The sequence below is a fragment of the Myotis myotis genome, unplaced genomic scaffold, assembly GCF_014108235.1.
Source record: "Myotis myotis isolate mMyoMyo1 unplaced genomic scaffold, mMyoMyo1.p scaffold_m19_p_9, whole genome shotgun sequence".
Taxonomy (NCBI): Eukaryota; Metazoa; Chordata; class Mammalia; order Chiroptera; family Vespertilionidae; genus Myotis; species Myotis myotis.
This window is the reverse complement of record NW_023416401.1, coordinates 555,985-582,073: the sequence shown is the minus strand read 5'-3', so window position 1 is coordinate 582,073 and position 26,089 is coordinate 555,985. Positions and strand designations below refer to the sequence as shown.

General features: G+C 53.0%; 2 protein-coding genes across 4 annotated transcripts in view; both read right to left on the bottom strand.

Moving 5' to 3' along the window:
• The window catches only part of OSBPL1A (oxysterol binding protein like 1A), a 107,040-nt gene extending 103,618 nt beyond the window's left edge, over nucleotides 1-3,422 (bottom strand). For 2 of the 3 annotated variants that reach the window (XM_036321053.1, XM_036321055.1), the window contains exons 1-2: nucleotides 3,227-3,422; nucleotides 1,704-1,882 (exon numbers count right to left, since the gene is read on the bottom strand). The gene's annotated coding sequence lies outside the window, so the exon portion shown is untranslated. The remainder of the gene's footprint in view (nucleotides 1-1,703; nucleotides 1,883-3,226) is intronic. The other variant, XM_036321054.1, reaches the window with a different exon arrangement.
• Nucleotides 3,423-10,153: 6,731 nt separating this feature from the next.
• On the bottom strand, nucleotides 10,154-23,843 carry CABYR (calcium binding tyrosine phosphorylation regulated). Its single transcript, XM_036323864.1, has 7 exons — nucleotides 23,794-23,843; nucleotides 19,376-19,548; nucleotides 18,480-18,533; nucleotides 14,772-15,856; nucleotides 14,312-14,642; nucleotides 11,662-12,259; nucleotides 10,154-10,341 (listed from the first exon to the last, which is right to left on the bottom strand). The coding sequence occupies exons 2-6, from the start codon at nucleotides 19,521-19,523 to the stop codon at nucleotides 11,670-11,672; spliced, it is 2,208 nt and encodes a 735-aa protein (XP_036179757.1). The 5' UTR covers nucleotides 19,524-19,548; nucleotides 23,794-23,843; the 3' UTR covers nucleotides 10,154-10,341; nucleotides 11,662-11,669.
• Between the last annotated feature and the right edge of the window lie 2,246 nt (nucleotides 23,844-26,089).

The window sequence follows — 26,089 nt, the reverse complement described above, 5'->3', positions numbered from 1 at the left end:
TCAACCTGATTCTGAAAGCTTTCAGCTACTGTTTGAAAACAGGCTGGAGCCAGCAGAGCCAGTGCAGAGAAGTCCACTTAGGATATTAGATTAGATAAGTCCAGTTTTAGATACTAAAAATACTAACAAGAAAGCTGAATATCACCTTTTCATGATAAAATTCCTTAAACTTTAGACAAAACGTATTTAAATGTTTCCCATTTTGATTTCCCATTTGAAGCTGTCTTCCAAACTAATGTCGAATACTGACCAGCTGCACACAAATCCAGAAGTTCCTCTTTAAAGGAAAACTTTAAAGTAAGAACATGTGGTTACTTTCCATCATCATATGATGCAGTGGTTCTCCACCTTCTGGCCCTTTAAACACAGTTCCTCATGTTGTGACCCAATCATAAAATTATTTTCGTGGCTACTTCATAGCTGTCATGTTGCTACTGTGATGAATCGTAATGTAAATATCTGATATGCAGGATGGTCTTAGGCGACCCCTGTGAAAGGGTCGTTCGACCACCAAAGGGGTCATGACCCACAGGTTGAGATCCGCTGTACGATAGGAAAATGTACAGTTAGGAAGTGCTTTCACTACATAGCAATTTCCTATTTGTCAGCTGACGAATCCAAGAACTCAGACACAGTCAGTGACCTAACATAACCTCTTACTAAAAGCCTTAAAACGATCTCTCACACTTGCCCACCTTCCTAGTGGGGGAGGTCGGGTAAGGAAAAATCCAACATTTCTAGGCATCAAGGACCTCCTATAATTATATGGCACTATGATCATCAACATATCCTGTACAGAATTTATAACAGTATCTTTTTTTTATTTCAGAGAGGGAGGGAGAGAGAGAAACATCAATGATGAGAGGGAATCATCAATTGAATGCTTCCTGCACGCTCCCTGCTGGGGATCGAGCCTGCAACCCGGGCATGTGCCCTGGCTAAAAATCTAACCGTGATCTCCCGGGTCATAGGTCGACCTTTAGCCACTGAGCCACCCCAGACGGGTCAACAGTATCTTTTTTGACGCCTCATTAATGAATTCTGGTGAGTTGATATAAGCTGACCTCTTTCTAGAACAGGAAAGAAATTACTAGTCACCCATCAAGTTCTGATTACCATCAGGTCGGGCTTGAAAAAAACTGACAAGGTTCCTAACCACTTCAGATGTCTCACACACACACTTGCTACCTTAATCTCTCTCCTCCATGTGTTGTCAGTTAAGCTGCTTTCTGCTGACCACTTTTCTCAGTGAATATATATAATACAGTGGGGCCTTCTCTTACGAGTGTCCTGACTAACGAGTTTTCTGAGATACCAGCTGTCTCTCCGCTGACTTTTTGCACTGAGTTGACAGAGTAATTGGAGTTAACAAGCTCGGTCTCTGAACGAATTAAACTCGTAAGTCAAGGCCCCACTGTATACAAAACTCAGCTTCTATTAATATCTAGAGGTAAGAAATTGGCACAACAGCCCTAGCGTTTTGGCTCAGTGGATAGAGCAACAGCCTGTGGACTGAAGGGTCCCGGGTTCCATTCTGGTCAAGGGCACATGCCCAGGTTGCGGGCTCGATCCCGAGTAGGGGGTTCAGCCGATCCATGATTCCTTCTCACCATTGATGTTTCTATCTCTATCTCTCCCTCTCTCCTCTCTGAAATCAATAAAATATATATATAATTTTTAAATCGCCACAATAAAATTCCAACCTAAAAATCTGCTACAGATGGCGCTGGCAGGTTCTCAGTGGTTAGAGCATCGGTCCTCCGACCAAAGGGTCTCAGGTTCGGTTCCTGGGCAAGGGCACGTCCCTCAGCTGCAGGTTCAATCCCTGGCCCCCGTCAGACAACCAGTCGATGCGTCTCTCCCCTTCTCTTCCACTCTCTCTCTAAAAAATAATAACCAATGGAAAAAACATCTTCACTCCTTGGGTAAAGATTTAAAAATCTGCGATAGATGTAGCTCTAAGTAAAATAAGGACGCAAGGAGAAAATTTTAAATGTATTTAGTAGACACTGCACCATGTTATCGCTCTAAAGAACCTGGCTGTACTCTTAGTGTTGGTTCTAAGCAAGTGATCACTTCCCTTCGCCTCAGGCGGGAGAGTGGGGAGCAGCCTACAGGTGGAGTCACACCTGCCGGACAGCTGCCTCCGGAGCCCAGGGTTCCGCCGCCACCACGTTCTGGTGAAGAGTCAGCGGATAGCAGGCGCTGGCAAGGCCCGCGCTGAGCTCCCCCCGCCTGGGCTCAGGCCAGGCCCCCGCAGCCCGAACCCGTTCACATCAGCTCCCAGCGCTGCGGGGAGCGGCTGCGCGGGGGGCAGGGCCGCGGGGGTCAGGAATGCTGCTGACTGTCCCCCTTCCCCCGGACTGTGGGCTCAGCCCCTCGCTCGGAACCGGGAGGTGAAGAGTGGTTTCGGAACTATCCTGGGACTGCTCTGCCATTAATCCAAGATCTTTACATTTCAGCTGGGGGTCAGAGACTACACCTCCCAACGGGCTGCAAAAAGGAAATGCACGCATCGTGGTCAGGAGGCCATGCTCGCCCTCACAGCTCCGCGACCCAGGACCCCCCGCGCTGCTCCGAAGGCAGCGACCGCCCGCCGTGCTAGGGCCGTTTCAGAGAAAACCGGTCAGTTTCCACGCGGGTTGAACTCTCCCCCACGCCCCGGAGCCTGCGCCACGCGTGCACCATCCCAGCAGCGCCCCTCACCGCGCCCACAGCCCAGCTGCGCGGCGAGTCCGCGAGCGAGGAGGTCGGCAGCTGAGAGCTCGTCCAGCAAAACCCAGACCCGGCCACCGCCAGGGCCAGCGCCAGCCTCCCGCCTCGGGCAGCTGCAGCTCCGGGCTGCTGCCTCCCACGGGCCGCCCCGCACACTGTGGTCACGTGAGCAGCGCGTGACCGCCACCGCGAACCCACCCCCACGGGAATAGGAAGCTCAACACTGCGAAGCGCCCGGCCAAGTCCCGAGAAGCGCGGAGGGCTGGGCAGGGGCGCGGGCGGCGGCGGCAGCGAACGCCAACACCGCGCCGAGTAACAACCAACTTCCTCGCGGCGGAGGCAGCGGCGGCCGCGGGACTGGCCCGGAGCCGGGCATCGCCGCGCCGCGACTCTGACCATCGGCGGGGACGCGGGAGAGCAGCGCGCACCCCGCCAGGCGCGCAGACCTCCCCGGGCACCGGGCACCGGGCAGAGTGCAGCCCGCGCGCGGGAGGCGGCCGCGCAAACTGACCTAGGCGGCCACCCGGCTCCCGGAACCAGGACCGAGACCGCAGGCTTCCCGTCCGCTCGCCCTGCGTCGACGAAGCAGAGGTCACCTGGCGCGCACTCCCCCGGCCTCCGGCGCGGGAGCCCTGCGGGGCGCGAGGGGGCAGGACCCGTCCCGCGAGGCGTGGCTCCACCCTCCGCGCCGCCCGCTCCACCGCCGCGCGCGCCCGGGTTCTGGGCGCCGGATCGTGCGGCACGTGACCGTCTCGCGGGCCCAGCGGCGCGCGCTAGGCCCCAGGCCCCGCCCCCGACACCACAGCCCCGCCCCCGGGCCCCTCCAGCCCCGCCCCCGGGCCGCTCCAGCCCCGCCCCCGGGCCGCTCCAGTCCCGCCTGAAGCCCGGAGTCAGTGCGTCTGCCCAGGCTGAGAGGAGGGGCAACGCCTTCACGCTCCTCCCACCACACCCCGCCCCCGAAAGAAGGGGACCCTACCCCAAGGACGCGGAGGCGCTGTGGCGGGAGAGGAAGCCCCCGAGCTGAGTTGATGCCCTGGAAATTAGTTATTAAACCAACACGTCACCCCGCTGCCCAGATGTTTTCTGCTCTGGCCGGGCCTTCCCCCGCACGTGACGAGGCTGGCCTCCTGGTGCGGTCCGCACCCCACCCCCGGCCCCGCCCCGCCCCGCCCAGAGTGAGGGCGCTCCCTCCCACCCAGCCACCTTCCAGTGCCACCTCCAGATCAGGGCACCGGCTCGCAGGGAGAGTTTGCAGTCTATGGTGTGCAGGCTCAAGCTCTAGGATAATCACAACTTTTAAAAAACGTGCACAACTAAAAGAGAAAGAAACTTTAAGCATATGGACAGCTTTTCAACCTCTGTGTGTTTTCCAGTGTACTTAATGCACATGTTCTTTTGTAATCAAAATTTAACAAATAGGTATCTTTTTTAAAAATAGATTTTTATCGATTTCAGAGAGGAAGGGAGAGGGAGAGGGAGGTAGAAACATCCATGATGAGAGAATCATTGATCAGCTGCCTCCTACACGCCCCCTACTGGGGATGGACCCCACAACCCAGGCATGTGCCCTTGACTGGAATTGAACCCGGGACCCTTCAGCCCGCAGGCCAGCGCTCTGTCCACTGAGCCAAACCAACTAGGGCAACAAATAGATATCATTTTTAAGGGACTAGTTCTATAGTCCATTTAAGTCTAGAAACATATTGAGAACATACAGGCCAGGTGGTCAGTGCATTCCAGGTACTGGGTCACGTGGCAGACCTGCTCGCCTGTGTGGAGAAGGCCAGCAGCCCTGCTGGTGCGTCTCAGCCAGCATCTTCTCCATCAATAAAAAGCAAGGGGGTGTCCAGCACAATCCTTCAGAGCTTGTTTTCGCATGATACTGAATTACCTTTATAGCCAAAATGAAAATTGACTATTGAAATAATTTTCCATATGATCCCACCAAAGCTTTCATTTTCACTGATAACTGACTAAATTCTCTCTCTCTCTCTCTCTCTCTCTCTCTCTCTCTCTCTCTCTCTCTCTCTGAGGAGCAAGTCTATTCACTGGAGGTCCATCTCAAGCATGAAATACAGCCAAAAACCATCATTTAAACCATTGGAGAATATATTTGGAACTACTCTACTCCCCTCTTGATTTTTGTAAGTGAAAACAGATCCTGGCCAACAGGAGGATGAAGGTGATAGGAGGTGATCATGATTCCCAAGAAGAGAAGTCCCAAGCCTGACAAAATCACTATGTGAACAACAATGTAAGCGGAGCCCCTTTAGGATGGAGCTGGGCCAGGGAACGCACTGCGCATCTTCCACCTCAACCCGGGGAACATCCAACAGGGCAGATGCCACATCTCCATCCAATTATCTATTGGAATAATAATAATAATATTAATAATAATAATAAAGTACCATAGCCTGGCTGGTTTGGCTCAGTGGATGGAGCGTCGGCCTGTGGACCGAAGGGTCCCAGTTCAATTCTGGTCGGGGGTGCATGCCTGGGTTGCAGGCTCGGTCCAACGTGCAAGAGGCAGCCAATCGATGATTCCCTCTCATCATTGATGTTTCTATCTCTCTCTTCCTCTCCCTTCTTCTCTGAAATCAATAAAAATATATTTAGAAAAAATAAATAAATAAAGTACCATAATCTCAGCCAGCATGACTCAGTGGTTAAGCGTCGACCTATGAACCAGGAGGTCACGGTTCGATTCCTGGTCAGGGCACATGCCCGGGTTGCAGGCTTGATCCCCAGTGTGGGGCATGCAGGAGGCAGCCAATCAGTGATTCTCATCATTGATGTTTCTATCTCTCTCTCTCTCTCCCTTCCTCTCTAAAATCAATAAGGATATATTTTAAGAAAATAAAAATAAAATGGGGTAAAATAACCTTTGGACTGGACCTAGGACAACATTGTATCCCAAAGAACTGTTTGCAAACGTACCAGGAAAGCAATCATTCTCACTACTGGACTGAAAATGCAAAGTATTGTTTAGAAGTAGCATCGCTGCTGCTGACCGACCAGTGGACGTGCCTTCCTCCCACGGATGTCGTTGTCCCCTTCCCTTTCCCATAAACCCGTTGTGTTGTCTCCTACCTGAACCAGTGATTCCCGAATAGCGCTTCTCCTTTGTCGTCTCTCCCTCTGAAGGCCCCTCTGTGTTTAGGCCAACAGCTAAGTGCACTGTTTCCACAGGCGTCACCTGCACATTCACAGACGTCCCCGCTAGGAATATGTCTCTGCCGTTGTCACCGACAAGAGCAGGTTCTCTGGAGCCCTGCTGCTCAGCGGGACGTCCTGCCACGAGGGAGAGGTCCTACCGCCTCGCCCGTCTGGTAGCGTCGTCACGCGACTCACGTGGCTGCTGAGCTCTTGAAATCTGGCTAAAGACTTGAATTTTTCATTTTATTTCTTGTTAATTGATGTATTTTAAATAGCCACACGTGGACAGCAGCCGCCACCCTGGACAGTGCTGTTCTAGAACAAAGCAATTCCTCTGTTTGTCCCCAAGCATGTCCTGCCCTATTTTAAGAAATGTTGATCAGACATAAAATCTCTGGACACAGTATTCTCCCCAAAGTCTCCTCTGAGCTCCTGAGCAGGCAGCTGCTGCAGCTTTGCAGGCGGAGCGTGTTAAAGTAACTGTCATCCCTGTCTACCAGGACGAGTCGTCACAGAAGTGGAAGCTCTGGGCGGACAGAACTGGCTTGGGAGTAACCAAGCTTCGCCTTGCCATTCCCATGCCCGGCTGACCCAGCCGGAAAAGGACCAGGTCGAACCAACTGTACACCACAATGCGCTTCGTCAGACTTGCGCCGTGCCTGGTGCAGACTGGATCGCCTCGGATTCTTTTGTCCACTTGTTTCCAGACCCTTAGGAGCCCACAGCGCTCTACCGGTTCCTCTCCCCGCCTCCCAACAACTCTCCCCTGAATGCGACTCCCTCCCGATCACAGTGCCTGACGTTGTGTCCCTGTTGTGACTCAAGCCTGGAACGCCCAGAATGCGCTTGGTGGTTGCATGTGTTACAAGCACTCCCCTGGTGCCAGTGTGCCTTCCAGGTGCCTGGGGAGGCACTAAAGGCTTGTCCGGTTTATCAAAAGGACGACTTTATGGGCTGAGACTGGGAAGGGCTTTGAGTCACTGCTGCCTGGAATGCTGAAAAGTAGGTCAGGTGTCATCAGGCAAATCCAGATAAATTGGTGAGTTGGGGGACTTAACCCACTTATATATTAACACTAGAGGCCCAGTGCATGAATTCGTGCACGCGTGGGGTCCGGCCAGCCGGCCCCAGTTGGAGTGTATCGGGGCTGGGCCTGTTGGGAGGTGGTGGTGGCAGGAGGTTGGCCAGCAAGCCCCGCCCCCTATTGGGGTGGGGGTGGGGGTGCAACCAGGGGCAGGCCAGCAGGCGGGAGTGCCTCCAGGCTTATTGTGGTGGGGCAGGCTGATTGGGGGGGGCGGGGGTTGGCTGGGGGGAAGGGAGGGTGTGATTGGCCAGCCGGCCCTGCTCCTGATCCAGATGGGTGAGTCCCATTAGGGGCAGGCTGGCAGGGGGAGGGGCCTTGAGGTTGGCTGGCAGGCCCCACCCCCTGATTGGGCTGGTTTGCTGGCCACAGTGGGCATCATAGCGACCAGTCATTTCGGTTGTTATGGTCGCTGGCTTTTATATTATATAGACTTGTAGTTAACTCCATACCATCACAGCTATGAGGTCATTGGGGCTTTTTCTCTCATAAAAGCTGAATAAATTTTGGGGGTCATTTGTGCCATTACACTCAGTTTATTTAATAACTAAGTGAATTGGTATATTTTTGGATATTATTTTTATCTAGACTTAATTCTGTGCCTTCCACCCATGATATGTTTTGCTGGCTCCCCACACAGAAAGCTTAGAAAGGTCTGTGTGTGTAGTTTCCTGACTGCAAGCAGCCAGCGCCGGCCTGGCTAACTCTAGCCCACAGGGGAGGTACCGCACAGGATCAAAGAAACAGCTGGGAATCTGGCCTGGCCAGGGCAGGACTGGGCACTCACTGTCAGGGACCTGGGAAGGAGGAGCTCGTCTGTTGTTTTCTAGGGAGCTACCGCTGGGAAACAATAAGCGATTATTATTTGTATATGTTTGCATTGATTTCAGAGAGAGGAAGGGAGAGGGAGAGAGAAACATCAATGATGAGAATCATGGATCAGCTGCCTCCTGCACGCCCCACACTGGGGATTGAGCCTGCAACCTGGGCCTGTGCCCTGACCTGACCGGAATCAAACTGAACTCCTGGTTCATAGGTTGATGCTCAACCACTGCACCACGCCGGGCCCTGCTAGTTGTAATTAATTCTGTTTTCTTATCCGTTTGTCTCTCTTCAGAGGCAAAGAGGAGGGGAGGGGAGGCAGCTGCACCCACACACTGCCCTGCTGCAGCACCATGTCCAGAAGCAGGGGTGGGGCAGTGGGCAGCCACCATCACAGAAGTGCCCATTACGGCCTCTTGTTTCCGATCAAGCCCTTTTCATGGCTTTTCCCAGAAGGCACCGTCCCCCTAATCGTCAATACACCCCGCTTTTCCCTCCACCACGATCCGGCCCAGTAGTGTGCCTGGCAGCTACACTGCCCTTCCCGGGAAAGCCTGTCCTGCCCGCGCCCTTTGAGGGCTTCCCTTTGAGGCTGGGAAGTCCTGGCCTCGCAGCCTGCAGGCCGCTGCCTCACCGCCTCACCGCCTGCCTCACCTGCAGGCGAGGGGCAGAATGCACCACCCAGAGTGGGGCCACCTGGCATGGACATCGTTTTGAGCTGAAGACAATCCAGGCCTCGCAGACAGAGTGCTTCCCCTCCCCCTTAGCCACCTGAGGGTTTAGACAGAGGCCTCTCCCAGGAGCACTGCTGCGAGGCAGCTTCTTAGATCAGAGACTCACCTGCAGGGCCGGGCAGGGCCTGGCACCATCGCTCACTGCTTGGAAGCATCTGCTCGCTGCTCTTCCTGTGGGTGATCTCCCTCCCCGCTGAAGCCTAGGACCCCACCCCCTCATCTAGCTCAGGGTGGCAGACAAGCCTGTCAGCCCCTCTCTGTATGGGGCTCCAGTAGGTACAAAATTTGTTCTCCTTAGTCTGTCAATCAGCCAAAGAACCGAGAAGGGAAGAAGGAAGTTTCCTGCCCCCGTAAGCTCCAACCACTCCCCGCCCTGCCCCACAGCGCCGGTACTGCTGGCAGCTCCTCTCTGGGCACAGGCTGGCTCCCACCGCTCTCACCTGCATGTCCCCAGGTGGAGCGAACAAATCCAGCGATTACCTTCCACGGGCCCTCCTTGACCTTACAGACCACCAGCATGAGTCCTGGCCTTTGTTTCTAGGCTTCACTCCCAGATGCCCCGACCAGCCCTCATTCTCCTACTGGTCACGCCATCCTGATACCCAGTGTGCACTTTGCTCTCAGAACACAGCACCTTCTAGTTGTTAGATGGGATGCCACTCGATTCATGAATCACTTCATGAAGCCAATTACATCTTCAAGTTCACTTGGCTGAATTTGGCTCTTTAACACTGTGATACATGGTAAGAAAAAAGGTGCTATGTGCCATAAGCTGGATCTATTGTGCTTTGTTAGGTTGTTGTGCTGGGTACTGTTCTATGTTACATTTTACTGGGGTAGTTTTCAGGTTGGAGTTGAAACTCTTTGAGAGGCCACTGAGAGGGAGGGCTGCTTAGCAGTTGGGACTTGAGGCCAGAGGGGATAGGCGGCCTTGCAGTAAGAGCGTAAGTGGCTTGATGAGGTGTCTCCAATCAGGTAACTGATAGAATTCACCACGAAGGGATTGCAATGTATGCATTGGGGTAAGGAAGGAGTGACACAAAATTATTTACATTTTTTGGATAATGAGCCTGATCAGCATGACTTAGTGGTTGAGCATTGGCCTCTGGTCATATGTACCTGGTCAGGGCATATGCCCAGGTTATGGGCTCAAATCCCAGTGGGGGGCGTGTAGGAGGCAGCCAATCAGTGGTTCTTTCTCATCATTGATGTTTCTCTCTCCCCCTCTCCCTTCTTCCCTGAAATTAATAAAAATGTATTTTTAAGAAATGTCCTTACAGCCCAGCCAGTGTGACTCAGTGGTTGAGCGTTGACCATGCACCAAGAGGTCACTGTTTCAGTTCCACTGGGACATGATGTTTCTCTCTCCCTTTCCTCTTTCTCTTAAAAAAAAACATATTTTTTTAAATGTCCTTACAAAGAGGTCCTGGTGTGCTGCAGCCCAGGGCCAGAGAGCCAGCGGCACTTAGTAGGTGTTTCTCTGGGAAACAGGGCTATGGCAGGCGCTTCTTCATTTGGTGTGAATGCCAAATACAGAAATGCCAACGGGGAAAAAAAAAAAAAAAAAAAAAAAAGAAAATGCCAACGGGAACACGGACTAGGAAAACGCCTGAGTGAGCACTTCTCTTTACAATGTCGACATGCGTTGGCAAATGCTATTATGTCACAAGTCTGAGAAAATGTTAGGCCTCTGTGTTCAGTTGCTTGTATGCCTCCTAAAGTAACAAAGAAGCGAGAGCACGAGGCATTATGCTGCATGAAGTTTACTGATACATTACGCGTGGTGGCAGACTCCACCTTGAACGTCGACTCAGACAGCCTCGTTTTCAGCATCTGTGAGGAATGATGTAAGGAGTGAATTTTTAAGTTCAATCACGAACCTGAACATGTGAAATGAGATCAGAAATGCAAGGTACACCCTCCTGCTGCCACTAAGCTCTTAACCTAATCAGTTTCCTGTGCTTTTGCATTGAATAGCCTAGCATCTCATGCTGAACACACTGCATTTTCGTGGCGTTTGACAATTCCACTGCCAGCCTGATGGGTACATGAGAACGCACACCACTTTAGGCTGTATTAGTAACTGCAACTACCTCCTTAAACACAGAACTGCAGCTCCTGACCCTGTGAGTGAACCCAGCTGTTGTCCATCGGACGCTGAGCTCGAGCTCACGCAGGCTGTACCTGAGCTTGTGGTGTTCAGGTGTAGCCAGCCCTGTAATAGGTACCCTCATCTCCCTGCTTCTAAACTGCCTCCTGGTTGTAAGCCTTCCCCACGTGGCAGCCAGCGGGACCCAACACTGTCCTGGCTCCTCATTCGATCCAGACCTCCTTTCTGGGTGTGCAGGGGCTTTAGCTGCAGGCCCCTGACCTGTGGTGCCTCAAGCTCTCCGGTGTCCTCGTGCACCCGCCATCTCACTGGGCCCGTGCAGGGCGGACACTCCCATCGCTCTCCAGCCCTAGAGCTGTCTGTGGCCCTTTGCAGGGCTGGCTCCCTCAGCCTCAGGCAGCAGCTTATGAGCCTGATGGCGAGCCTGTATGGTGCCTTGTTCCTCAAACTGCTCAGCCCTCTGTACCGGTTCCCTGTTCGCGTTGCTCTTTACTACGCCCGTGGCGGGAGGGACTCGCACTGGCATTTTAAGTGACAGATAAAACCCGCATCTTCGTGTAGGTCCACTCTGGCTCCTTAGCTTCCTCATTTCCAACCTGTCCTCTGCTGTGACTATTCTCTCTGAGGGAACAACTCTGACCACACTGGCTGGGCGCGCCAGCACAATCTCCCGGCCTGCCTGGCTCTCCAGCTGTCCCCGGGCTTGTCCCCAGCCCAAAACACGCCCACGGGTAGATTCCCACCAAAGGCTGAGCTTTTAAAAAACAATCCATGCCCTTTGGAGTGCCTTCCACGGGAGCTACACACGCCGACAGGCATTCAGAGTGAGGGCGCTGAGGGCTGTGCCAGGCCCTGACCCTCGGTGGGCCGTTGGGTGTGTGCACTGCTGTGCCCCCATCAGTGGAGACCATTTCATTGAGTCAGAGAATACTCCAACTCTCTGCACATCTCAATTCAATTCAATGTTTTAAGAATTCTGTCTCCAGGTCAACAAATGAGAGTGCTGAAAACCAAGTGTGCGAAGGCCCACCGTGGGGGATTACCTGTGGCATTAGGGTTCTGCTCTGCGGACATTGGCAGTAGTCAGGGTTATCTCTCCAGCAATACCGTAACTTCCAAAGGGGGTACGTTTGTCACCAGATCCTGAACACTTTTTGGCTACATCTTCTACCGGGATAGCGAGAGAAAGGAAAACTGGGCTCTGTGGCCGGGGACCTTCTTGTCCACTGGAAGGAGGACTAGCACTCTGGGCATGTCGGGGGAGTTTCTGGAATTTCTGATCTGCAGGAACGGCAATGGGCACTTGGACTGTTGCGTATCTCTTCAGGGTATCTGACTGGGACACGACCGTGTGCCCGGGAAGCGGCTTCCAGTCCTGCGCTTCCTGGACATTGGCGCCTACTAGGATAAAAGGCGGGGCACCGGCCTTCTTGCTGTCGTCCATCATCACGTAAGTTGGAGAAGTGACTTTCGGTGGACTCTGCAGATCCTTAGCATTAGGTAAATAGAGGGTGGCCTGGGGAAAAGGCCCAGGTGCAGGTGGCGGTGATGGGCGGCTTGGTTGATTCATATCAGTTAGACAGTAAAGGGTCCACGTGTTAGAATATGGTGGTGGCTGTCCTGCTTCGCTTGTTGCTATTGCTATAAAACAAAAATTTGCAGGCGTTAAAGGTTTGGTCTCTGTATCAGGCGCTATGCACAGAACTATCTTTGTAAATGTTTTATGTATAGATGAACAGCTGTAGTAACATGTGCCATAAAGCATGCTAGAGAGAGGGCTCCGTAAATTGTGTTTGGCAGCATGAAGGGAGTCTCCACAGCAGGAGGCGGAACAGGGCTGCGAGGGCACCTGGGGGCACCGGCTGTGGGGAAAGCGGCTCCTTCCAAGTGGCTATTTCCAGGGGCTTCAGCTGCAGACGTGGCTGCCTCAGGGCCCTCGAGGGGAAATGGGACTGAGAGAATCCACTGGACAGTGGGTTAAGCCACTGAGAAAAGATGACTGCATCTGCATAATAACTTTTTCTTGACTAAAAAATCTGAGCCAGCATGGCTCAGTGGTTGCGCATCAACCTATGAACCTGGAGGTCACGATTCAATTCCCAGTGAGGGCACATGCCTGGGTTGGGGCTCTATCCCCAGTGTGGGGTGTTTCTCTCTCAACACAGACGTTTCCATCTCTCTCCCACTCTCCCTTCCTCTTTCTGAAATCAATAAAAATGTTTTTTAAAAAAGAAGTCTGCACGAGGTGTCGTCTTTTAATCCAGTATCTCTGCCTTTTCACAGGCACCCTTCTCTCCTGTTAACTTGTCACTCAATCTAGGACTCCAACCCCGGGGAGCAAGGCTTCAACCCACAAATCCTCGTGGGCATACAGGCTGGTCAGTCCCACAGGTTCTTTAAGGAAAGCGGCCTGGGTGTGCTGTCCACCTGCTTCTGCCAAGAACTAGCTAATGGGGTCGATTCACCGACAGACAGTGCTGAGTCCTGGGAGCTGGGCGGAGGGGAGGCTCCTGAGGGGAAAGCTGCCTGGCCCAGGTGTGGGAGGCTCACCTGCGGGCACTGTCCCTGTATCCCTGGTGCAGCTTCTCTTCCCCAGAAAACACCTCCACTGTGCACAGGGTCACGCTGGTGTGTCTCCCACAGCTTCCGACCTTTGCTACTTCCCGGAGTTCATTTGAAACACGCATCAGCCACGTCTTCGGTGCTTTGTTCAAGAACCCTGGGCGCCCACGGGGAAGAGCCCAGCACCTGAGAGCAGTGCCTCACTGTGGAGTGCTGCTCGGCCCACAGGTGCGCCGCCTCCCGCTGCCTTCCCAGCTGCACAGAGTCCCTGTCATGCTGCCAGACAGAATTTACGTCTAAACACCTGCTTTGTAAGCCATCATTTGGCTCTGGTAAGAGTTAACGTTGAGAGTCTGCAAAAGGCATGGAGAGACTGGCTCCTGCTCATCCCGTCCACCCCACAGGGCAATGGGCCCTGACCGTGTGTGGATGGGCAGGAGGGAGCAGACCCAATGCCACCATCAGATGAGCTGGAGGCCAGGCGGGTCTGTGTCCAGGGAAGCAGTGGCTCCCGCAGGCGAAGGCAGGTGTGGGCTCTGTGAGGACGCTGAGAAGGGAGCCGTGCCCACTGCTCAGTGCCACCTGTCCTTCTGCTGCTGCCGCCTCCCTGCTCCCCTGGGGACAGAGCCTGACCTAACCTGTCTTCCCTCCATGGCAGGAAGAACCAGGGCTCGGTCCAGCTCCCCAAACCTGGCTGCAGAGTCTCAGACGTGGGGCGAGAGCAGAGGCGAACACACCACCATGTCTTCCACGTGCAATGCCACAGCCCAGGGAAGCGCACGGCTGCCGTGGGACCTTACCCTCTGAGCACGAGGTCAGGTGCCCCCGAGTGCAGGGCCACAGGGCCATCGATGGGCACAGTCGAAAGGCTCCAGTCCACTCCAATCTGTTCCGGGGGAGGCCATGCAAATGCTGAGGACCAAGGTCAGGCCCATTTCATGTCCCTCCAAAATCGCTCCCAAGGGTAATGTCTCCACAACAGCAGTGCCTTTCCGTGGGTTTGGCATTTTAAAAACTATTTAAAATGAAGTCTGACCAATCTGCAGGGGCCCTTCCTAAACGGTTACCTGAAATACGACGCTGCCTGAAACGTGACTCCAGGCTATGCCTAAGGTGGTATCTATTTCTTACCTGGCTCCATCAAACCTGGTGCAGGTGCTGCCTCCCCTTCGGGTTCGATCTCTGGTCCACTGAGACCCTCTGGAGCGGGACTGAGGACGCCACCAGGTGGCGTTACTGAGGCACCTGAGTGCACGGCTTCGGCAGCTTCCCCAGAGCCCACTGGTCTGACCTCTGCCTCCGGGGGAGCAGAGTCTTCCTCCTGCCTGGTTTGGGCAGCTTCCCCAGAGCCCACGGGTCTGACCTCTGCCTCCGGGGGGGCGGAGTCTTCCTCCTGCCCGGCTTGGGCAGCTTCCCCAGAGCCCACGGGTCTGACCTCTGCCTCCGGGGGGGCGGAGTCTTCCTCCTGCCCGGCTTGGGCAGCTTCCCCAGAGCCCACGGGTCTGACCTCTGCCTCCGGGGGGGCGGAGTCTTCCTCCTGCCCGGCTTGAGCAGCTTCCCCAGAGCCCACAGGTCTGACCTCCGCCTCCGCCTCCGGGGGGGCCGAGTCCTCCTCCTGCCCGGGAACTAGCGCAATGATCTCCACTTCAAGATGCAGAGATCTCTGAGAGCCTATGGCCTGGGCGGCGCCCTCTGGGTTCAGGGACTGTGCAAGCAGGCCTTTCAGAGAGGTGTCGGAGATCAGAATGGTTGCTTCTGCCTCCACCTGCACGGAGGGATGGTTTGCATCCTCCAACGGGGCAAGTTCTGCAGAACCCTCAGCTTTTTCAGGCCCGCCCGAGACTCTCTTGTCTACAAGAATGGCACTCTCTGGTGGTGACTGCTCAATCTCTTTAAGACTAACAATGTGATCGGAAAAAGCGGTAACTACTTCTTCTGATGTTTGCTCCATATGAGTAACTGCTTCAATCACAGGCTTGTCGTTAAAGATAGATGAGATATGAGGGGTGGCCTTCCCCCCAGTGCCAGCCTGCCAGGACCCCCGAGGAGCTTGATCAAAGGCAGGGAGGTCTTGTTCATCCTGCAAGGGGGGTGAGGGAGCCGTTGCTGGTTCAGCCTGATCATCTGTAGGCTTAGACCCCAAAGCTACACGGACAGAGGAGTGGCTTGCCACCTGCACTGCTACCCTCTCTCCAGAATTTGCAACAGAAGTGGTCACCACAGTGTCTTCAGCAACCTCTGAAGTCAGCACCTCGTCGGCAAAAACAGGCAAACTTGTTGCCACATCCACCATTAAAACGTCAGACTGATCAGAATGAGTAGATGAAACGTTACCTAACATCTGAGCAGCAAACTGAGCGGGGTCGGCGGGGACATAGGCAAACTCTGGTGGGACGTCAGCCGGGGATGGTGACGAGGTGGGGGTAGTCTTGGGGGTGCATGGCTTGGGTGGACGGACTGCCTTGCTTGTGTCCTCCGTCTCTGGCTGCTGCTCAGCATAAACGGATGGGAACTGCGTGGTCTTGTGGATGAGCTGGGGTCCGAAGATGTGGTCCTCCTCCGTGTCCGTGGACTTCTCCACCCGGGTCGGCTCTTTGGGAACGGCAGCTGCTTCTCCTGGTTCTTTTATGAACTCTGGCTTCTTCTCTTCTGTCCTTTCTTCGCACCATTTCTCAACTGAAATAGCAGCCGGGGTTAGTAAGCGTACACCGCCGATGACACACATTAAAGAAGCGGCGACAGGCTAAACATTCACACGTCAATTCTATACACACGAGTACAGAAGAGCTTTGATTTTACAACATCTGCAATGTAGTGGGGAAAGGAATGTGACTGCCCTGCTCTGCCCACTTCAAGACTCTTTCTCCCTCCCTCCATCTCCTGAAAAGTGAGTGATTCAGGTGGCATGACAACAAAGTCAACCAGCTGCCAACTCAGCTGGTCAGCACCTAAGGAAAGACACTAACGCTGCCTGGAAATGAGGAAGCTGGAACCTCCATGGGAACAGCTGCCAATCCAACTGCCACACACAACCAGGGAGGGGACAGACTTCCCCGGCCAGGAACACCCAGCCTTCTGCTGGTTTATGGAATGCCTTCTATTGTAATAAAGGCATTCCTCACATTAAAGAAACTGGCGTCTAAAGTTTAACGTAATGAACTGGAAACCCAGGACTACAGTATGTTTTTCTATTAGGAAACAACATCTATTCCTACCTAAAAGCAGTAGCCCCTGCTGGTGAGCTGGGGTAATGCAGCCAGTCCCCCTGACCCGGACAAAAAAGGAGCAAAAAAGAGATTTCTGGATCCCTGGGTGTACCCTCAGCAAGAGGGAAATTCCAGGAACGTCAAGGCAGCTGATGACCGAGAAACTCCTACAGCTGGACAACTGTAAGGTTTTTTCTGCTTGTCACCCGCACGCCTGTGTGACCACCTGAGCTGTAACTACTTACTTCACCGGTAAAGCCTCTCAGCTGCTCCCTAATATTAGAATGAAACCTCTAGGACCCATCCTCTCATTGTGCATTTACTGAACTCATTATCTTAAGACTTAGGACGACTAAGAAAGATGGCCAGTGACAACAAACTTGTGTCCTAATTGTCTTCCAGCCTGGACTGCAGTTAGTTACACTACTGAGATGGGGGAGGAAGGAGGTGGTTAAGCTTCTTTATAAAAGGATCTTCCAAGGAGAGTGTTTACGCAGCTTTCCTATATATTTCAATGTAGTTGAGTCTTTTTTACTACAAAACCAATTCTGTTTGATTTGCTGTGCTTCCCTCAAGACAAATCCTCGGAAGCCTGCTGGAGAGGGATTGAGTCACAGCTCATACACTGTTGTAAGTCTCACTGTACCAAATGGCTTGCAATATACACTGAGTGGCCAGATTATTATGACCACCTGACGTTTGTAGGCAAATTAGCTATAATTTCGCGCTGAAGTTGCTAGAGGGCCAGACCACTATAAATAGGGAAGCAGGTTGTTTACGACAGAAGTGATTTTTTTCTGAAAATATGGGTAAACAACGCGATTTAACAACCTTTGAACGTGGTATACACACACACACACACACACACAGAGTGGCCAGATTATTATGACCACCCCATCAATACTTCGTTGGGCCACCTTTTGCCTTCAATACTGGGGCGATTCTTCTTGGCATTGACTCCACGAGATGTTGAAAGGTGATGCGAGGAATCTGACACCATGCCTGATGAATAGCACTGTCCAGTTCTGTGAGATTTGATGGTTGTAGAACCAGTTGCCTGATGGCTTTTAACTTCGTCCCACAAATGCTCAATTGGATTGAGATCTGGTGATTGTGGGGGCCACCTAAGCAAGGTAAAGTCTCCCTCATGTTCTTGAAAGCACTCCTGCACAATAAGAGCACCGTGGCATGGCGCATTGTCTTGTTGGAAGAAGCCCTCTCCATTGGGATATGCCATCAACATGGTAGGATGAACTTGATCAGCAATGATACTTAGGTATGTTGTGCTATTCAGACATTGTTCCACACGAATTAAAGGGCCCAAATCATGCCAGGAAAACATGCCCCAAACCATAACACTGCCCCCACCAGCTTGAAGGGTTGTACTCAAGCATGTGGGGTGCATGCTTTCATGCTGCTGTTTCTGTCAAATTCTCTCTGCCATCTGCATGATGCAACTGGAAACGTGATTCATCAGACCACATGACTTTTTTTCCAATGCTTGACTGTCCAATCCTTGTGTTCCTGTGCGAAGTGGAGACGTTTTATCTTGGTAACAGCAAAGGTGTTCGAACAGGCCTTCGGCTTCCATATCCCAGACGATGCAGTGTACGGCTAATATGCCTACAAACGTCAGGTGGCCATAATAATCTGGCCACCTAGTGTATATATATCCCACGTTCAAAGGCTGTTAAATCGCGTTGTTTACCCATATCTTCAGAAAAAAAATCACTTCTACTGTCATGGTAAACAACCTGCTTCCTTATTTATAATGGTCTGGCCCTCTAGCAACTTCAGCGCAAAATTATAGCTAATTTGCCTAGAAATGTCAGGTGGTCATAATAATCTATCCACTCAGTGTACATTTCCTACTTTTGCCTTTTTAAGATTGAGAACCTTCCAAAATGTCAGTAGATTTAATAAATAAACCTAATCCAATAACAAAAAATAAAGCATCAGTTTATTTCAACATAAAGTGCGATTATTTAGAGAGAAAACGTTTGTGGGCATCTTAAGTTTGAATGTGTGCTATTGCTAATGCAATAACTTATAACTAATATTATTGTGCTATTATTACCACTTGTGGTACTTACATTTAATCTGATGAAATTGTCTAACCAGATCTTTTATATCCAGAGGAATGTTCCCTGAAGAAATAAATACAGGAAATCAGAAACAAAAAATCCTCCAACTTAAATGCTTTTTTGCAGAAACAAATATATAATCCTATATAATAAAAGCTAATATGCAAGTCAACTGAACAGCAGAATGACTGGTTGCTATGACGTGCACTGACCACCAGGGAGCACATGCTCAACATAGGACAGTGATGGCGAACCTTTTGAGCTCGGCGTGTTAGCATTTTGAAAAACCCTAACAACTCTGGTGCCGTGTCGCATATAGAAATTTTTTGATATTTGCAACCATAGTAAAACAAAGACTTATATTTTTGATATTCATTTTATATATTTAAATGCCATTTAACAAAGAAAAATCAACCAAAAAAATGAGTTTGCGTGTCACTTCTGACACGCGTGTCATAGGTTCGCCATCACTGATGTAGGAGCTGCCCCCTGGTGGTCAGTGAGCTCCCATAGGGGGAGCGCCACTCAGCCAGACACCGGGCTCATGGCTGGCGAGTGCTGAGGCGGTGGTGGGAGCCTCTCCTGCCTCTCCGGCAGCACTAAGGATGTGTGACTGACAGCTTAGGCCCACTCTCCACGAACTGGCCTAAGCCATCAGTCCGACATCCCCTGAGGGCTCCTGGACTTCAAGAGGGTGCAGGCTAGGCTGAGGGACCCTCCCAGTGCATGAATTTCATGCACCAGGCCTCTAGTCTATGATATATCTGTCATATTAATAAAGGCATTCCTCAATTTAAAGAAACTGTGTATAAAGTTTTAACTCAATGAATTAGAAAACTAGAATTATAGGATGTTTTTGTATTAGGAAATATCATCTACTCCAACCTAAATATGGTAGCACCTGCCTTCTCTAAACACAATAAGTTCTTTGAAATAAAATGCTGCAAACTGGGTGATGTTGGGTGGATTGGTCTTGAGGACGGCTCTGCTGACTCCCTCGAGCAGCGTCTTGAGGCCGTAAGGTACGACAAGTCTGGGCTTTGTAGAGAACATCTTGGCAGGATGTCTGTAATCTCAACTATAGCGAAGAAAAACAAAGTCGGACAGTTTATTAGTGCTTCTTCAGGTATTTCTTACGAGTTAACGATAGTTTCTAAGATCAAATCTATCTCCATTAAGATTATTAACTTTAGTTCTAATCTCTCAGTATTTATTCTGGAAAAATGGGCTAATTCTTATGGTAGTTTTTAAAAAAATCAAGTTACCAATAGCTTTTCATGTGCAGGTGAGCAATTTAGTGCTGTTGATAGAAACCCCTGAGGGCAGCCCTGCCAGGAGCTCCAGGACGATATTAAACACAAAGAACAAACAAATAACCCAAATGAAACCTGTTTCTGTAAAATTCAGTAAATATTTTGTGCAAGAAAATTTCAGGAGAAAGATATTAAGCTCATTTATCTGTATCCAATCATCCTTCCAAACCACATGGGCACTGGCTTTTCTGAACATTCAGGGTTATAAAGCAGGGTTTCTACAAGAAACCATCTGCCTTAGTTTTAATCCTCATCTGAGGGTTTTTGTTTTTTTTTTTTAAATATATTTTATTGATTTTTTTACAGAGAGGAAGGGAGAGGGATAGAGAGTTAGAAACATCGATGAGAGAGAAACATCGATCAGCTGCCTCCTGCACACCCACTACCGGGGATGTGCCCGCAACCAAGGTACATGCCCTTGACCGGAATCGAACCCCAGACCCTTGAGTCCACAGGCCGACGCTCTATCCACTGAGCCAAACCAGTCAGGGCCTCATCTGAGGGTTTTATTGATGTTTTATTTTAGAGAGGAAGAGAGAGAGGGAAGAGGATGGAAATGGGGGGGGGGGGGGAGAGAAATGACGTGAGAACCATCAATCAGTTGCCCCCCATACTCCTCCAAACTGGGGACTGGAGATGAAATCTGCAGCCCAGGTATGTGACCTGATTGGGAATTGAACCCAAAACCTTTTGGTGTATGGGATGACACTCCAACCAACTGAGCCACCTGGCCAGGACATGATACCCCCACCCACCCCCTCATTTTTCTAAATATATCCCCAGGCACATTGATCATATTTAAGTATACATTTTTTAGCTTTAAATTATTTTTAATCCTCACCTGAGGATATTTTTCCATTGCTCACCCCCCCCCCCCCCCCGCCCCCGAGAGTGGAGGAAAGGGAGAAAGAGAAAGACAGAGGATCATCAATGTGAGAGGGCCAGATGGGCTGGTTGTCTCCCACACATGCCCCCGGGGTACAGGGAGGGAGACAACCACAACCCTTCAGTGCTTGGGCCTACACTCACTTAGCAATATGGGCCAGGGCGAAACTTCGCTTTTTAAAACAGTCAGCATGGGCATAAGTTACATTCGGTATCACACCCGTCACCAGCCTGTGCACCTTTCTTCTCTCTCTCCTCCCTCAGCCTCTGTCCAGGCTTCTGCTCTCCCCTGCTCCCACCTTCTGGATTGTAAATGGTGCCACGGGCGATGCACCTGTAACCTGCAGTTCTCAGAGCTGCAGTGGTGGCCAGCGAGGTGTCAGCGTGTGTGTACATTCTGTCATTCTGAAGAAACATTTACGGAAGCTTACAAATACACATAAAGGACAAAATTAACAAGGACGTCCATCCGGATGAAAACAGGATGGGGCTACAGGTCAGGCTAGGATGCCAGGACAAGGGTGTCGGGTCAGCCCAGCCACGGGCGGCCATTCCAAACACAACACAGCTGGTCAGCAGTGCGGTTTCCCCGAGATAAAAAGCAAGTGGGCGCTTGGGCGAACCCCAGCCACTCTGGAGCCGGGGGTCCTCGGCAGAGGGGAGCCGTGTGTGACAGGCGAGCGTCCCCCACATCCCCCCAGGAAGTAACGAGTTGCAGGGGTTCAGAGGCAGTTGCGTTGCAACAGTGACACAGGCGCTGACCTCTAACCGTCAGAGCAAAATGCTATTTAGCAGCACGTTTCCTGACCCCGGTGTTGCCCCTGCCAGTTGCAGGTTTGATCCCTTCTGGGCATGTGCGGGAGGCAACCCATTGATGCCTCCCTCCCTCTCTCTCTCTCCCCCTGCCTCTCTCAAGTCAATTAAAACATATCCTCCGGTAATGATTTTTTTTTTAATTAAAAAAAAATTTTTTAAAGCACATTTTATCTTCCCAAAGGTCAGGAAAAAAATAATTCTGGATCGGCCAAAGCAAACCCTTTGGGAATATAAGTGTATCGAGTCCCCTCATGAAAACTTACTACCAGAACCTCCTGCAGCGGGAACTTGGCTGAATTACACCAGCTTTAGGAGCAGGAGGGCCGCCCTGGCCGTGTGGCTCAGTGGATAGAGCATCCGCCTGTGGACTGAAGGGTCCTTGGTTTCAATTCCAGTCAAGGGCACAGGCCCGGGTTGCAGGTTTGATCCCCAGTGTGGGGCATGCAGGAGGCAGCCGATCAATGATTCTCTCATCATGGTGTTTCTAGCTCTCTCTCCCTCTCCCATCTTCTCTGAAATCAATCAAAATATATTTAAAAAACAAACAAACAGGAGTGTAGCTTTGGCAAGCCCACAGGCTGTGTGTTAGGGACACAGGCAGTAATTCTATGTGTGATACACGCACATATATATACTTACTACATGTGCATGCGGAGAGTTTTAAAAATATATATATTTGTGTTGATTTCCAGAGGAAGGGAGAGGGGGAGAGAAGCATCAATGATGAGAATCACTGATCGGCTGCCTCCTGCACGTGCCCTACTGGGGTGGAGCCCACGAACCCTAACCTCCGGGGTCAGAGGTGCTGCTCCCCCACTCGCCCCGGGCAGGGCTGCAGGTGCAGTTATGGGGCCCCCTTCGCACCCCAGTGAGTAGCTGGGCATGCTCGGGTGCGGGCTTGACCCGTGGGGGTCTCCAGGGGGCAGCCCATCCATGTTCCCTCATCAGTGATGCTTCTCTCTCCCGCTCCTGCTCTCTGAAGTCAACAGCTGTATCTCCTGAAAACTAACAGGAGACCCTTTCTTTGGCGGTTAGCAGCTGGGGCCTCTGAGGGCGGGTCCTTGCTAGGCGGGATCTCAGTGTCTCTCAGCCTGAGGCCCCTCACCCCGCCCTGGGGGGCGAGCAGGAGGCAGCCTCAGCAACGCTCTCACCATTGACGTCTCGTTCTCCCTTCCTCTCTGAAATCAGTAAAAACGTATTTTCTTTTAAGACTAGTCAACAACTAACATAGTTTCCTCCTCCCTTCCACTCGCTCTAAAAAAACCCCCCAAAAAACAGCCTCGGGTGAGGATTAAACAAAAAAAACCAACGCATCTGACAGCCCCCAAACCGTGAGCGCCACCCAGTCGCCGGGGGCCGAGAGCTGAGGGGCCGGGGGCTGAGGGGCTGAGGGGCTGAGGGGTGAGGGGCTGAGGGGTGAGGGGCTGAGGGGGTGAGGGCCGTGGGGTTGAGGGGCTGAGGGGCTGAGGGCCGTGGGGGTGAGGGCCGTGGGGGTGAGGGGTGAGGGGTGAGGGGCTGAGGAGTGAGGGGCTGAGGGGTGAGGGGCTGAGGGGGTGAGGGCCGAGGGGTTGAGGGGCTGAGGGGCTGAGGGCCGTGGGGGTGAGGGGCTGAGGGGGTGAGGGCCGTGGGGGTGAGGGGCGAGGGGTGAGGGGCTGAGGGGTGAGGGGCTGAGGGGGTGAGGGCCGTGGGGTTGAGGGGCTGAGGGGCTGAGGGGGTGAGGGTGAGGGGCGAGGGGTGAGGGGGTGAGGGGCTGAGGAGTGAGGGGCTGAGGGGTGAGGGGCTGAGGGCCGTGGGGGTGAGGGGCTGAGGGGCGAGGGGCTGAGGGGGTGAGGGCCGTGGGGTTGAGGGGCTGAGGGGGTGAGGGCCGTGGGGGTGAGGGGGTGAGGGCCGTGGGGGGTGAGGGGCTGAGGGGGTGAGGGCTGTGGGGGGTGAGGGGCTGAGGGCGGTGAGGGGCTGAGGGCCGTGAGGGTGAGGGGCTGAGGGGCAGCGAGGCCGGCGGTCCGGAAAACACGCCCAGCGCGCACCACGCGCTCCCAACGGCCCCCGCGGGCGGCCCCGCTGGGTCTGGACTCGCCGGGCCTGTTGCTCGGTGAGGCGGGCGCTGACGAGGGGGGCGGGTACCCCGAATCTGCAGGAATGGGCTCAGGCGAGGAAGGCGGCGAGGCGCCCGCCGGTCCCCGCACGGTGCGCCCTCCCCGCCGCGGGTCTCCCGCTCCGGCGCTGCAGCGGCCTCCCCGCCGCCGGAGGAACCGTCCACCGCCCACCTCGCGACGCCAGAGCCTAACCGCCTCGGGGCGCAGCCGCCCCACCTTCTCCTCAGCGGGGTTGGGGCGGCTTCCTCCGCGCCTCCTTGCGGGCGGCTCCTGGCCGACAGCGCGCTCGAGGGGGCCTTTTATATCCCCGGTGACGTCAGGGTGTGCGTCACAAAGCCACGCCCTCGCGCTGGGGACGCCCGCGGGAGGAGGCGGGGCCTCGGCGGCGCCAGCCACTGGGCAGCCGAAAGAGACAAAGGCAGGTCCCCGCGGGTGGGACTGGCCGTGGGGGCGGGGCGGGCCGTGGGGGGGCGGGGCGGGCCGTGGGGGCGGGGCGGGTGCAGGGCCCCGTGACGGTCCCTGAGCGTTGGGTCTGGACCTCCCATGCGCGCCAGTAAGTGCCCCTGGCTCGCGCCACCGCCTCGCCCCTGACACTCCCCTTCCCCGTGTCGCTCTCCACATGCGTGACTGCCCGCGGCCCCGTGCACGCAGCTAACCCCGCAGAGAGAGAGGCCCAGGAGGCGCACAGCACTTTTCCTCTGGAGACACTGGCCGGTGGAGAGGTCGGCATCCATCCGGAGGCCTCTTGTGTCTCAGTCACGTGGATCCAGGCAATACCTGGGCCCCGTTGTCCTCCCTAAGCCACACCCCCCCAGCAGCTGGCTGCAGGTCACTGGTCGCAGCAGCTCAGTTTTACCAACTAAAGCAGCATTGACCCATTTAAATGCCCTCTCACCCTTTCAGGCTCACATGTGTGCGGGGCATTCAATAACACCTCGATCATGTGTCCCAGATGCTCAGCGGCCTCCCTAATCCATCCTCAAATGTTTAAAAAAGCAACAAGAGCCGGACAGCGTGGCTCAGTGGTTGAGGGTCGACCTATGAACCAGGAGGTAAAGGTTCAATTCCTGGTCAGGGTACACGCCCAGGTTGCAGGCTCAATGCCCGGGTTGTGCAGGAGGCAGATGATCAATGATTCTCTCAGCATCAATGTTTCTATCTCTCTCTTCCTCTCTGAAATCAATTAAAAAAAAATTTTTTTAAAGCAACAAGAACCACTAGAAACCAAACGTTAAATAGCATTGTTATAGAACACGGGAGAAAAAACAAGCAACGCTTAGAGAAATGGAGTTACACGGCTTTATTACGCCGGCGACTCAGAGGAGGTTGCCTCTCAAATTCTGAGCAAACCAATATGGTGGAAGCCCCTCTTTCATCCCCTTTTGGTGTCTTTGTCCCCCAAATATGGGTTATACTTCTGGACCTTTCACAGGCTTTGCAAAAAGCCCCAGGTGTTGGGGGTCTTGAGACCACACCTAAGAGCCTGGCCTGGCGCCAGCACTAGTAACCCCACTCCGGGGCTGTGTCATGGTTTATGGCCTCTAAGATGTGAGCATTTAGGTAACAGGTCTTGCTAGACCAGTTTCTGGGAAAAGAGCAGTGACTTAATTATAGGTTATCAAGAAGGTACATTAGGTTACTGGCACAAATTCAGATTGCTAGGCCCCCCTGCCCTCGCCCCAAAAATGTCTTATTTTCCCCATCAGCATCAGGGCACCCTAGTTGATGTTGCTAATGATTTGAGGTGGTTTTATAATCGTTTTGTCCTTGTGTCCATCTCCTTTTTCAGACGCCAGGGATCTCAAGTGTGAACCCACTGTTGCGCAGGGCTCCCTGCCTGCCTCCCCCCTAACCCTTACTCTGTAGAAGCCCAAGGTTCTTCTTGTGACTTCGAGTAACCCCCATCTCATCTGACCAGCTGCTGCCCACTTGACTCTTGAAATCAGTCCTGAGCACACACGTTGTCACCTGTGATTTTATCCGTCAGGTCCCAGGCCTCGTGTGTCCTCCTGGCCATCAGTGTCCTTTAAAACTCGCCCAGGAATCTCCCAGTTTACCACGCCGACGGGCTAGAAGCACTTCCTCAGCGGCCCCACGATACACACTCCATGACTAAGCATGACTGGGCTCCAGGCATGAACCTGCGTGTGCTCGACTCTTCTCTCCGATTTACTGGATACTAACCCAGAGATAACGTAGGGCAACGTTTCTCTCAGACCACCTGGATCACGCCTTCCTAAGCCCTACCCAAACCTCCTGAATGCGAGGCTCAGAGAGGACCATCCTGTAAAACGGAAATTTGAGAACCGTTGGCCAGTGGGAGGAAAAAGTAAGGATAACCCAGAGCTCACCTGGGTCACACGTGTCTTGCTTCTCTTTCAAGCCCCAGCCATCGAGGGGCCAGAGTTCACCCCGCGGCTGGTTTTCACAGGGAGGCGAGGCCCACGGTGCACTGGGTGAGTCCTGCGCACCTTACGCTGGAAGAGACAGCTCTTGTGGACCATCCCCTTGT

What these genes read in the sequence shown, in the direction of transcription:
- CABYR (XM_036323864.1), bottom strand. Translation starts at nt 19,523, where the DNA reads ATGTTCTCTACAAAGCCCAGACTTGTCGTACCTTACGGCCTCAAGACG. An exon ending in ACTTATTGTGTTTAGAGAAG is followed by an intron (nt 18,534 to 19,375) that starts GCAGGTGCTACC and finishes TTATTTCTTCAG; the next exon opens with GGAACATTCCTCTGGATATA. An exon ending in ACAATTTCATCAGATTAAAT is followed by an intron (nt 15,857 to 18,479) that starts GTAAGTACCACA and finishes CTGCTATTTCAG; the next exon opens with TTGAGAAATGGTGCGAAGAA.